The 13,504-nt window shown below is 47.3% G+C and overlaps 1 protein-coding gene across 1 annotated transcript in view; it reads right to left on the reverse strand.

Annotated features, from left to right (window-relative positions):
- Nucleotides 1-1,629: 1,629 nt before the first annotated feature.
- Nucleotides 1,630-13,504, reverse strand: part of NUP188 (nucleoporin 188) — a 48,278-nt gene continuing 36,403 nt past the window's right edge. Inside the window, exons 33-44 of the mRNA XM_065418677.1 lie at nucleotides 13,227-13,372; nucleotides 12,001-12,182; nucleotides 10,436-10,636; nucleotides 9,625-9,717; nucleotides 9,241-9,399; nucleotides 8,009-8,146; nucleotides 7,418-7,492; nucleotides 5,914-6,123; nucleotides 4,323-4,454; nucleotides 4,065-4,135; nucleotides 3,195-3,324; nucleotides 1,630-2,453 (exon numbers count right to left, since the gene is read on the reverse strand). Of these exons, the coding sequence (XP_065274749.1) occupies nucleotides 2,283-2,453; nucleotides 3,195-3,324; nucleotides 4,065-4,135; nucleotides 4,323-4,454; nucleotides 5,914-6,123; nucleotides 7,418-7,492; nucleotides 8,009-8,146; nucleotides 9,241-9,399; nucleotides 9,625-9,717; nucleotides 10,436-10,636; nucleotides 12,001-12,182; nucleotides 13,227-13,372 (1,708 nt within the window). The 3' untranslated portion in view covers nucleotides 1,630-2,282. The remainder of the gene's footprint in view (nucleotides 2,454-3,194; nucleotides 3,325-4,064; nucleotides 4,136-4,322; nucleotides 4,455-5,913; nucleotides 6,124-7,417; nucleotides 7,493-8,008; nucleotides 8,147-9,240; nucleotides 9,400-9,624; nucleotides 9,718-10,435; nucleotides 10,637-12,000; nucleotides 12,183-13,226; nucleotides 13,373-13,504) is intronic.

Consider the following 13,504-nt stretch of genomic DNA (forward strand, 5'->3'; position numbering starts at 1 on the left):
CAGGTACTGGCCTCTGGCACAGGTAAGTCAAAAGTAGCAGCTTTATTGAAAGCACTCAATGAATGCTAAGAAAAATATTTGATCTTTTTCCTCTGAACAGCTTCAAGCACTCTTCCTCCTTGCCAATGGAGCCTTAGTTCTTTGATTGGATGTGAAAGTGACCAAGCAAACCTCAATCCAGTCAACAGCCCTGCCACTGTTTAGAAAAGTACTGCCTCTAACAGGCATACATGGGGCAAATCTGTGTGTGCCTTAAAGTTAAAGGCTGCTTTAGGAGAAGCTGAACCAATTACTGCTCAAAGCTTCATGGGCTACATGCTGTTTGTTTAGAGAGTGATACCCCAGATAACTCTTGAGGGGGCTTCAGGGCTGTAATTCAGGATCAGATTGAGCCTGCTGCTGCTCAGGGGCCATGAAACCATCACATTTCAGGTAACTTCACAGGAACTTACCTCTCTACATGCAGTTCAATGGAGCAAGCTGCTTTGTCTAGGACTAGCCCTAATTACAGCTAGACTAAAATGAATCATGTTAAACTTCATTTGCCTATGACTGCTGCAGGGGCTGGTTTGGTTGGCTGTGGGCAGCAGCGGGGGTCCCAGGATGCAGCTACCCACCCCCCTTCCTCCCCAGCACCCAAGGGGATCTTGGGTCACACACTGCCCCCCAACCCAAGACTTAGTCAGGTATATAGTACAGGCCATGGGCTGTGAATTTTTGTTTACTGCCAGTGACCTGTCCATGACTTTTAATAAAAGTACCCATGACACTTATGTAGCCTTAGCTATAAGCTACACCATTCATGGCTGCAAATATTGTTAAGCACAGAATCAATCCTCAACTAAGATTTAATAATGGGACAACATTTAACCATTTTTATTGGGTTTCCCACTTAATGTTGACCAGAACATTTATCAACACTGCAAGTAGAAGCTGTAATTGCAGGACTGTCTAGACAGACCTGAGTTAGCCAGCATTCTGGACTGACAGGACTAGTCCATGCTGTAGCTTCACTGCTGTTACTCAAGCAACTGGGGTATGTCTACACATGCTGTAATCACATTTCCTGACAGCAGTGTACACATAGCTAAAGGAGCAGCTTCCTGTCACTGCTTCCCCAATGCAGTTGTAGGGAGAAGTTGTCTTTTAAAAGGTGCTAATGAAACTAGATTCCTGCTCAGTTGTATTAAACATCCCACACCTTTCTGCAGCAGCCTGGAGTTAAATTAAGGGATGATAAGACAAAAAACATACAGTACACAGCAGTAGCTTCACACACAAGGCTTTTTCTCTACTTCCTAACTTAACCCATGGTGTAGTGTTGGTGTCAGCTAGCACTTATGCTACAGCTATCTGAACTGCCTTGTGAAAGTGTAGGTGGGTGAGGTAATCTTTTATGTGACCAGCCTGGGGGTGAGGCAAGCTTACACAGCTGCTCTTCACCGCTCTGTTGGTGAAAGAGGCAAGCTTGGACATTGTCCAATAAAGATATTACCTCAGCCACTGAGCGACTCTGTTATCCTGACACACCCACACCTACGCTGCATACACCATTGTGAGAGTCTTAAGTCAACAGACAGCACTAGTCTTCTGCAGGGAAGCCCCACAAGTCCAACTGCTGTTTATAAATGTTTTAATATCAGTATAAATAGGGCACAGTTACAAAAAATGCAAGATCTGAGCAATGGAATTTTGACTTAAAAACCTTTTGGAGGAGGCTGTCTTCTAGTCTTCAGAAATGTACATATCACGCAAATCAACAGCCGGAGGGACATGGGTGCGCACCTATACCATTTTACCTTGCTCTGCCAACCCAGCAGCAGTGACTGGCACCCCTTGGATACAAAAATATCAATGGAAAGCTGGTCTCCGAATTGCTGGCTGCTCCCTCGCCTGTGCCTCACCAGACTCTTACTGATAGGGAGAGGAAGATTGCACCTTGTACTAAGAGCAGAGTTAATGCCCAAAGGAAAATAGTTAAAAACCTGCCTCCTCTCCCCACCCAACTGCTGTGTACAAGCTATAAAAATAAAGGTTTTGACTGGTCGCTCTAGCAGGTGGAGCAGCAGGCAAGGAGCATGCATGGACTGAGCAGTTCTTTGGACAGGGCGGCATTCTTGGACCTTCTTACGTTAACTCCTACTCAGGTACAAGCATTCAACAGGATCTATCTCCCCAGCAGATGTTACAACTCAGTTATGAGCCCAGCCGAGCATGATGCCTTCTGTTGTGGAAATGAATAGTTCTGGTGCAATCCTGAAATAGCAGCAATAGCACACAACCTATCTCTGCACATGTCTGACAAAGGCTTGTACCAGCTGGATCAAAGGCTCCTGCCCCTCAGGGCCAATCTTGGAGGCAGACTTTCCCTGGGGGGAGGGAAGAACTCCACTGGCTGGAGAAGAGGGGCCGCCCCGGCGAAAGTAACGAGACAGGCTTGAGAGCAGTGTACTCTGAAATGAGAAGCACACAATGAGTTCGCTTCCCCAGCACACGCGCTCTCCCTCCCCTCCCCAGGGCAGGAATCCTGGGAGACTGTGCCGCCTGACTTTGTGACCCAAAGGGGGAGGTCTTGAGGCAGTCTACTCTAGACAGCAACTGGCTGTCATTTACCAGTCAAGAACTAATGGTCCTCTGCCTATACTGCATTTTCACTGGATCATTCACAGCCAAAGGGGCAAACCAAGATGGAAGTAGGCACTGCAGAAGCACATAAATCCCTGTCCCATTCTCACTGCACCTCCAATTTGAGGCTCGCAATGTGCTTTATGCACCATGATTTAAGCCTCTTGATACTTGTGAGGCAGGTCAATATTACCCCTTTATGCCTGGGGAAACCAGCATATTTAACCAGCTTGCCTCTGCTCAAAGAGAGTTCTATTATGTGGCAAATCCAGGAATAGAGTTTGTTATCCAGTTCTGGGTTTTAGTCACATCTGTTCTGCAGATTCTAGGCAGCTCTGTGTATTCAGCCTCCAAAGTATCACATGGCCTTGACAGCCATGGTAGAAAGGTCTGACTACTTTAATTGCACTAAATCTAATGGGATTGGGTGCACAGCTGTTTCCATTAGACTGGCCAGGCTATCGCTGAGAAGGGATGGCCTTTGGGCACCACAACAGACAAGTCTACATGAGCTAAAAGGAGAAAGAGGAATGTAGCACAAGGCAGGAAACCAGCTCCACAATGCTCACCAGCTCGGAGCTGAGTTCCTGCTTCATCCGCTGCTTGTCTCGTGGATGCACCGCTGGGTCCCTCAAATACCGAACAGCCTGGGAGATGAGCAGGTAGAAACAGTTTTCCATTGTAAACATGAGCAAAGACCTGTGCAAGGAAACACCACAAATTAGCAGGAGCAAGACATGCCACTGCACTACAGCAAGGATATTGTACTCCAGCGCAGACATACCCATGAGCTACTGTCTGCTAACTGGTTACACGCTGGGGCAATAGAAAAGTCACCCTAAAGCACAGGTAAGTTAGGCTAGAGTGGACTGGGTACCGAGTAACTACCACCTCTTCTCCTGTGCCCACCAACAGCTGAATCAGTATGGGATGATCTTGGACATCAGCCTCCCAAGAGCCCTGGCCTGCTTTCCGGGTTATGTGTTTGGGGGGGAGCAGGGGGAAAGCTGAACTGCTTGACATGAAATTGGAAGGTGGGTAGAAGCTACACTTAGGCTAGGTCTACACTACAGCGGGGGTCCGACCTAAGATACGCAACTTCAGCTACGTGAATACCGTAGCTGAAGTTGCGTATTTTAGGTCGGCTTACCTGGCTGTGAGGACGGGGGAAAGTCGACCGCTGCCGCGCTGCCGCCGACTCCGCTGCCGCCTCTTGCCGTGGTGGATTTCCGGAGTCGACAGCAGAGCGATCAGGGATCGATTTTATTGCGTCTTCACTAGACGCGGTAAGTCGATCCCCGATAGACCGATTGCTACCCGCCGGATCGGCGGGTAGTGAAGACAAGCCCTTATACCTACAGCTCACGCTCTGGGTCAGGCGAAGAGCACTAGGCCTCTGCTCCTCAGCCACGGGGAAGGAAAGGAACCCAGAGACTTACTTAAGAGTTTTAGTCTCCTCTTGTGTATTCAGCCCTGCAGCTTGAGCAAAGGGCTCTTTCTTCTTATCCAGCTGGAGGGGGAAGAGGAAAGTTGTATTAGAGCCTGGAGATGCAGAGGGGGAGGAGAGCTACATGGGTCAGCCCCCACTCCTCCTTAAAACAGCAGCTGAACAGAGCTCAAAACACAGCACAACTGCTATGCCTCTTCTCAGCCCCTTCGGCTTTCACAGACTGAATTAGGAGAACGTGGACTCCTACCTCTCCCAGCATGTTAAGGGCGACGTTGACAGTGGCCAGGAGGGTCCCAAAGGAGGGAGCGACATCTGAATCGAAGGCAGGTGTTGTAAAACTCAGAACAAAGAGAAGGTTGTACTCAGCCAGGTCCAGTGACTGGAGGGAAGAGGAGACAGGAGTGAATCCAAACAGCAGGAACGCGTTGTACCACCACCTAGCTCCTGTACAGCACTTTTCATCTATAGAGCTCAAAGCACTTTACAAAGCAGGGTCAGTCTCATCATCTCCTCCAGTTCACAGCTTGAAAAAGAGGCCTTGTCTACACTACCATGGTACGTCGACCTAAGTTACATGAATAACGTAGCTGGAGTCGACGTAACTTAGGTTGACTTACTATGGTGTCTACACCATGCTGCGTCAATGGGAGACGCTCTCCCGTCAATTTACCTTAATCTTCTCGTTCCGCTGGAGTACCGAAGTCGACAGGAGAGCGCTCTGCGGTCGATTTAGCAGGTCTTCACTAGACCCGCTAAAATCGACCCCCGTTGCATCGTAGACATGGCCAGAGGCACAAAGAAGGAAGTAATTTGCCCAAGGTCACAATAAACCAGAGGCAGAATCAGGAACAGAACCCAGATCTCCTGGGTTCCAGTCCAGTGCTCTACCCTCTAGGTTATGCTGTGTTAGTATGGATCCACACTCTGAAGCAAAGTGGATGTTGGGAGGATGCCTTTTCATGAAGTAAAAAGCAACAGAAGTGTGAGGCATGTGTAACTGCAAGAGTAGGATATAAGACTAGTTGGAGCATTAGTCTGCTCTGGTAAATTGGGTGGGATGTGTGTGGGTGTGTCTCTCTCTCTCACACACACATGGTTATGGTAAACAATCCCAGTGAAAGCTCTGAAAATATCTGCACCTCCACCTCTCAACCCCCTGATAGGAGAGTGCAGACAGGACTTCCTTTCCAACTGATCCGTGTCTGATTCCTTAGGGTTCGTGGACCTTGACAACCTGCTTTGGGCTCCACCTTTCAAAGAACAGCTGGCAGATACAGACGTTGACAGCCAGGGACAGCATTTTGTTTGCATTAATGTGAGTGCTAAAGGTTTGGGTGTGGCCACCACCCCTGCTTAAGGTATTAGGGATGAAAAGGGTGTTAAAGGGGCAATAAGAAAAGAGTCTCAACCTCCAGTTTATCCTGCACACTGAGACAAGACAAGTGTCTGAGGAGGGGACATTATCATATCATCTGCATAGCACAGTAGTTTTTCTCCATGCCAAAGAGCTATCTGGCTACTAGGCTCTTTAGAATCAAAAGACTAATGTGGTAAATAGAGGTGCAAACGTCCTCCTGTGTCACTGCCTAAGATGGAATCAACACACAAACACTGATGAATAGCAATAAAATGCTCATTCTGGTTGCCTAAAATCTAGGATGTACCTTGCAATTCAGTTTAGGTGGTCTGGGGTACAGGTATGGACTCCTGTGTGTTTTAGGGGGAGGGATTAGTCTCCTGTATGAATGGGACGGGCTGTGGCTCCCTTGAGACCCACAATATTAGTTAGGGTGCTTCAAACTCCCTCCCCCGCAGACATCACTCTCCTGTTCCTGTACCTGATCGAGGAGGATCTGGCAGACGTCGGGGGTGAAGTGGCGTAGGGCAGCTAGAGATTTGCTGAGGATTTTCAAGAGACCATACTGCACTGTACGCAGTGCCTTCTGCTCGGCTGCCTCTGACTCAGGGCTTGGATGCTTGGAGGAGGTCTGGGGGGTGCGTTGCACTCGAGGTGTCACAGCTGATGGGAGGGAGTCACCATTTTTTGTCTGTGGAGAAGGAAGTCAAATGAAGACACACACACACACATACAATCCCTTGCAGTTTAAGGCCAAGCTTTGCAGAAAAACAAGTTACCAGTAACAGGAATCCCTAAAGCAAGATACTCACGCTTTGCCCAACTAAGGGCCACGCTGGCAACCTACTAGAAGCCTGAGGTCTATGCTTAGCTTGCATCATAAGGAGCAGCCTTGTCTTTATTGCAAGGGTACAGTGTGCATATGTGTTGTGACCACGCTCTGGAAAGGGCTTTTCTAATCAAAATGTTGACAGAAAGAACCTTAGCCCCAACACAAGTAGTGCATCACCTTCCCACCCAAAATCCATCTAGGGATACTACAAGAGCCATATTTCACCACCACTTTAAATCAAGCCAAGGACACGAAGTCCTTGCTGTCTCCCCATTCTTAGGAGGCAGGGTTGTACAATAACCACTGGTACACAGTTTCCACCTTGCACAGCTGGTAGTTCGGAAGTAGCTAATAAAAGAGTTCAGGCAGTGGCTACGGTTTCCATGTCAGATACATTCTGCTTAATATGACTGGCCCACAAAATATCCCCTATTTCAGAGTGTCACAGAGTGTGGGGGAGTCAGGGCCCTGCACCCCCCACTTCCTGCGATTCACCATGACTCTCAGCCAGCCAGTAAAACAGAAGGTTTATTAGACGACAGGAACATAGTCCAAAACAGAGCTTGTAGGTACAGACAACAGGACCCCTCAGTCAGGTCCGTCTTGTGGGGCAGGGAGCTTAGACCCCAGCCCTGGGGCTTCCTCCATTTCCCCAGCCAGCTCCAAACTGAAACTCTCCAGCCCCTCCTCTGGCCTTTGTCTCTTTCCTGGGCCAAGAGGCCACCTGATCTCTTTGTTTTCCAACACCTTCAGTTGGCACCTTTGCAGGGGAGGGGCCCAGGCCATCGGTTGCCAGAAGACAGGGTGTCCGTCATTCTCATTCATCACATTGGCCCTCTAGGGCTCTGCACCAATCACACCCCCTTATCCCACCACCTAGATACTTAAGAAATGCATAGGGGAAACTGAGGCACCCACACAGTATTCAGAGAAAACATTAAGAACATTCCCACTTCGTCACACAGAGCTGTTCTTCCTAGGTTTTGGTTGTGGAGGGGTATAATTAACTAAACCTTGGCTCCTGGGCTGGTCTTGGTCAGCAGTTGTCACTGGAAACAGTGACTAGATATTGATTGATCTTTTGCTTGGTTATGGGTGAGAGACCCAGGGCCAGAACTCCCCCCTTCAGTTTTCCCGGGACCCCCATCCTCACCTGCAGGTAGTGCTGAAGCATTTTGCGGCTATGCAGAAGGGAGGTACAAGCCTGGCAGAGGTAACACAAGTTCACCTGAAACAAGGGGGGGGGGAGGGAAAATGATCCATCCATAGCTGACACTCTCCACAGCTGCAACCTAAACAAGCATCCAAATTCTCCATTACTGAGTCCCCTCACAAGACTAAATTATACTATTATATCCTAACAATTTAAAAATCCAGTCTGAACAGAACCTTTCACCCCAGAGAATGGGCAACAACGGCGTTTTCAGATTTTACCAATGTTTTCCTTAAGATCTTGACCCTGAGGTTCCAACCCACATGCACTAAGACAGCCAATCCTCCAAAAGTTGTCACCTCCAAGTCCCAGTCAATTTCTCCCCCTCAATTAAATGTACCTCGCTGTGTGACTGTAGGGTCCTTCATGATAAAGAGCTGCCTTCCTTTAATGGCCTGTTATGATCCCCATTAAAACAGCTTCAATGAAAGAGCTATTTACAAGCTCTCTCCCTTAGGCACATTCTCTGTCCTGCTGTGCTGGGCAGTGTGTGGGAAAATGTAGGAACCAAAGCATTCCCCTGCGTACTACCTGTATGTCCCTCAAGAGCTGCGGAAGGTGGAAATGCCACTCTTTCATAAAGTTGGAGAGCTGAAGAATGAAGCCAACAGTGTGGTCAGCTTCTTCCAGACAGGCCAGGCTCTGCACTGTCCGTACTGCATTCAGGCACTGGAGAGAGAGAAATGATGCAGACCATGATGGACAGAGCACAAAAATACTTATCTCCTACTTAGAAGGAAGAGCTGAATACACATAAGGAGAAAGCAGTGGGAGAATTACCAGCTCCAATACAGACTGGAGACACCAGTGACATTCTGAACTCATTGAGGTTTACAAGTTAGCCAGTTCCAGTCAGCAGGTGCTCCTGCTCCAAAACAAGAGAGCTATTTATCGAAGAAATCTGCTAACACAGAGACAATTCAGCACCTACCTAGGAACAGGGCTATTCAGCAAATTTGCCCTGACAAAGTTCAGCTGTTACAGGGATTTAAATGTTAGATCAGGGGTAAGCAACCTATGGCACGTGTACCAAAGGCGGCATGCGAGCTGATTTTCAGTGGCACTCACACTGCCCGGGTCCTGGCCACCGGTCCAGGGGGCTCTGCATTTTATTTAATTTTAAATGAAGCTTCTTAAACATTTTAAAAACCTTATTTACTTTACATACAACAATAGTTTAATTCTAAATTATAGACTTAAAGAAAGAGACCTTCTAAAAACGTTAAAATGTGTTACGCGAAACCTTAAATTAGAGTGATTAAATGAAGACTCGGCGCACCACTTCTGAAAGGTTGCCGACCCCTGTATTAGATATTCGACCTGCCCACCTAAGTGGACACTGGGTCTTGACTGCAGCATTTTCATTACCTGATGGAGTCCGAGCGAGGTCACCTCTAAGAACAGTTTTCAGTTTCTCCTTTTCCAACCAGATGGTTACAGTCTTTAGGTTCTCACCCAGCACCCACAACTGTTATTGCGTTGAGTGAGTGCATGAAACAGCTGTAGCAGAATTAGGACCCCCAAGAGCAAGAGTGATGGATGAGTGCTAACAACTCAGGATCTAATAGCTACCAAGACATGTATCCATCACCTGTCTGACCCCTTTCCTTGTGAATCCCTTTCCCCAACTCTTCACCTATTTTTTGAAGAATGTAAGCTATTTGAGGGAGGGACTGTGTCTTCTGTGTCTAGCTGCGCACATTCTGGCTGCTACTGTTACATACATGACAACTGAGCTATTACAGGGGAAGGGGTGGACATACCTGAAGAATCCTCTCCTGATGGACACCCACAAAGTCCAGTGCCTCTGTCAGGAAGTTGTACCTTAGTGTCTTAAGAAGGCGCTCCATCAATGATATGGAGAGACGATAGACCCCAGGCCAGGATGGGGCATCCAGAGACTTCCGAGATGAAACAGGTGTCTGAACAGACCAGCCACAACAACAAGACACATGGTTTATTTGTTTTTCTGCTCCCTCAAATACACCCCCACACTTCTCACAATGGCATCAGAGTTCTCCAGGGCACATGTGACAGTGCTCATCTCTTCTATTCCCATGACTGCTCCAGTACAGAGCCAGCAGAGGGTGAGCAGGACAGTTTTCCCAATGAGTTTCAAATCCACATCAAGAGGAAGCAGCACTCACCTGAATTGTTCCATTAGTGCTGAGCTGGTATACGCTCAAGAGGGACAAACAGATGCTCTGTGTGACACCAGCACTAGCCACAGCTGCTGCACCCTGCACAACACAGAAAAGTCACTGTCAGAGGTACCACCATTGTCTCTGAGCTGGGGGAGATGCCCCTAGCACTTCTGTTTTCTACACATCCACCCTTCTCTTTCAGACACTTCTTCCCTGCAGCCCAGAAACCTGAATTCCATCACCCCAGACAGTGCTACTTTTCTTTCATTAAAATGAAAAACAACATCCTCCCCCGACATGGCTGTGTGATGAACACACCTCCTCATCTGCTGGTACCCTGTGTGTCCCCTCGGTCTTTGACTGAAAGTTCCTGTAAGAAAGGAACCTTACATATTCCTCCCCCTGTACAGGGCTGAGGTCTCAATAAAAAAGTATTGCTTTATATTATGGCTACAGGGAGAGCAGATTCTTGCATTTCAGAGCTGTCTTAGCTGTACTGGCTACATTTGGATGGGGCGGGGGGGTGTTTGCAGGGAAAGCACTTGCTTTGAATTATAGGTTTACACTAGGGCAGGATTGGTTCTGTTCTTCCAGCACAGACATTCCATTATCCAGAAAAGTAAGGAAAGGAAATACTAAGCAGTTCTTCGTACAAGACCTACAACTAAATCCTCCCCCTTGGCAGGGCTTTAATGGCGCCACTGCTCAGCTGTACAGTTTGATGCTGCCAACACACAGTGCAGTGAGATGAACTGCATTTTAAATATAGAGCCAACAATCCAGCAAGAAGCTCTCATTTGTGTGTCTCTCTCACCTGTTGCGTCCTGGCTAAGGTCAGCAGTAGATGCAATGAGGCTTCTGTGAAGTGAAGGTTTTGTTTAACTCTCAGGCTGATCTCTAGGGCAGTGAAGATAGTAGGCAGCATAGGGACCTTCCTAGTAACCTGCAGCCAGTAATCTCCATCTTCATCTACTTCACAGAGTTCCTTTGCCAGATGCAGCCCTAGAACACACACCTGCGGCACCAGGGAAGGAGGGAGAAAGGGACATGAGAGATCCCAGAGTGCGGGATAGGGAGGAAAGACAGACATTAAAAGGCTGTCCAAAAACAAATGGGTAGATGGGATCTAAATTGTAACTGTTCTCACATACATGAATTATGGCATCAGTAAACACTATGTACACTTACTGGGCTGCATAGTAGCAAAATTCCTTAAAACAGATTTCGGAGAGAAGCAATAACAATCCATTTCCTGCAGTAAGGTACTCAGAGGAGACCTGACACCACTAGACTCACAGCTACAATAGTCCTTCACAGTCAGGACCAACCCACAGTCTCTTTAGAGGTAATGGGTCACAAAGGAGTGAAGTGTGAAACATACACAGAGGCAACTGAAGACTTTTGCACATTTGAGCCCAAAATTTCAAGGGTTCACTCTTCCCCCTTTGAGGTGGGAGTATCCTAACTGTTCCTATGACAACCACCACATTGCTCTTATAAAACCTTTCATGATCATTTCCAAGCAAATTTTAAGTATTAATAGTCTCAGTGCCCTGGGAGGTAGTAAACATAATACTAATTTTACAGAGAGGTTAAATAACTCAGGCAAGGTTACAGAGCTTGTCAATAGCAGAGATGGTACCCAGGCGTCCTGACCCCAAGTCCCCAGCTCCAACAAAGAAACCACAATCCTCCTTGGTATCCCACTTACTGTAGTCTATAGGGCAGTTCAGACCTATCTGCTACTTGGCAAATGTAAATTCAGCATACAGGACGGACACAATCAGACTTCCAGACTTGCTCTCCTGGGGTTGTTATCTCAGGAGGTATATATATTGCCACTAGTAACTGACCTGCTTGATGTATAGGAGACGCAAGGTGCTGGAGGCAAGGTCTTTGACTTGCATCATAGAGAAACAAGCCAGCCATGTACACTGTCAGCAGACACATGGTAGGGAATATTTTTAAACACCTCCGTAGATACCAGAGAAATCAGAGGGTGTTAACTAAATATTCTGGAAGAGACGCCTGCTAAGAACAGGCTCCGTGTGTTTTCAGGAACCTCGTATTAAAGTTCAAACAGCCTTGCACACAAGAAGGAGCAGATTTCTGAAGAGCACCTTCCCAGAACTTTTAGTATAGCAAGAGAAGCATGTCTCAATAACCTATCCCCTATGTCTGGGCATAAGCACAGGGGCTCTGCCACCAGGAAGCGAATAACCCTGCAAATCCTATCCGGCAAAATAAAGCATCAAGACACTCCATTTTCTACCTAGCGATATGATGCAGATGGGGCATTTTATGGTGCAGCGGACACAGCAAGTAACTTTGTTTACAGAAAGAGAACATGGCTGCAGAGCAGGCGAATGATTCCTTTACCCCATCTCGCTGGTCCTTGTGTTTACCACGGCAGGCATCATCTGTTTCCATGCTGTCCTTGTCATCTGCAGAGTCTCCAGACGTGAGGCTGTGTCGTGTCTGATCAAAGAGCACAATTACTTCATCTTGGAGGGTCTCGCACACGCTCATCACCAGCTGGGAGTACTGAGGGATCTCGCTCACTATGGCACACACACACACAGAGCACACAATGGATTAACTCAGCATCCTCTCTCTTCTGTTTTCAGTTTAACTACTGCACTGCTGGGGCCTCCACCTCTCAGAGACAGGACTTATTCGCTTTGCATTTCATTATTCTACAGATATCTATTTATAACCTACACGAGACTGTGAGGAACTCCAGAGGGACCTAACAATGCCAGCCGAATGAGCCAAGAGCTTAGGAGGACTCAAAAAGGGATTAGACATTCATCTGGATAATGAAAATATGTACAATCATAATAAACAGGATCTCTGGGGGGGGAGGGGGGAAATGGCTACAAACCTCTTATGCTTCAGAGCATAAACCAGCCATTAGCAGGGGCAGTTATTCTATAATTATCCATTACAGGGTTTTTTGCACTTTTCTCTGAAGCAGCTGGTACTGGCCATTGTCAGAGACAGGATATTGGACTTGAAGGACCATGGAACCATGGATGTGGTCTAGTCCAGCAATTCCTACATTTCTCTCATTTAACAAACACCCAGCTCATGTTTGAGACCCCTTAAAATATTCAATTCCCATCATATACATAGTCCAACTTTATGAACTGCACCACCCTTCCCTATCATTATAGCTGACAATAACCCATCGGCGGGCACAAGTGCTAATACAACTAAAATTAAGCCCTCTCGTGCTCAACCTAAATTCTTCTCAAAAAGTGCATGGAGACAGGCCTTGCAGCATTCAGATCGTGGGGACGATAAAAAGATTAAGCGATGAAACTGTAAGCTCTTTGGAGCAGGGAGTGCCTTTGACTCTGTGCTGTACAGCGCCAAGCAAAACAGGACTTGGATGCTGACTGGGGCCTCTGGGAGCTACCATAATATAAATAATAAACAAGATAAATTAAACAGAAAAATCCCACTGGCTACCAACTATAGTCACTGTCCTGCACTGGCAGCCAACAATGTGGGCATTCCTGACTCGAAAATGTTTGAATGGGACACAAGTGTTTCCAATGGTGGCAGCTCTGATCTTCATAACCTCTGCCAGGCCCTCTCACCTTTCATCTCCTTCATCTGCAGAACAGTGATGAGAGCAGAGAACACCTTGGCCTTGGTCTTCTCCATCATCTGCTGATCTGCCTGCAGCACTCCCTCCAGAATCTGCGTCAAGGAGTTTATGATTTTATCCACAGAACCCAACTCGCTGACAACAAAAAAGGGAGAGCTCGTCAGATGAGACAAGATTCCCCACTTATCATCTTGGCTGTGACTGATCTGTGCAAATCACGTCTAGGGGATGTGTGTGTAGGGGCACAGATACAGTTTGCTTAATTTA

This window comes from Emys orbicularis, chromosome 18 (genome assembly GCF_028017835.1).
Source record: "Emys orbicularis isolate rEmyOrb1 chromosome 18, rEmyOrb1.hap1, whole genome shotgun sequence".
Taxonomy (NCBI): Eukaryota; Metazoa; Chordata; order Testudines; family Emydidae; genus Emys; species Emys orbicularis.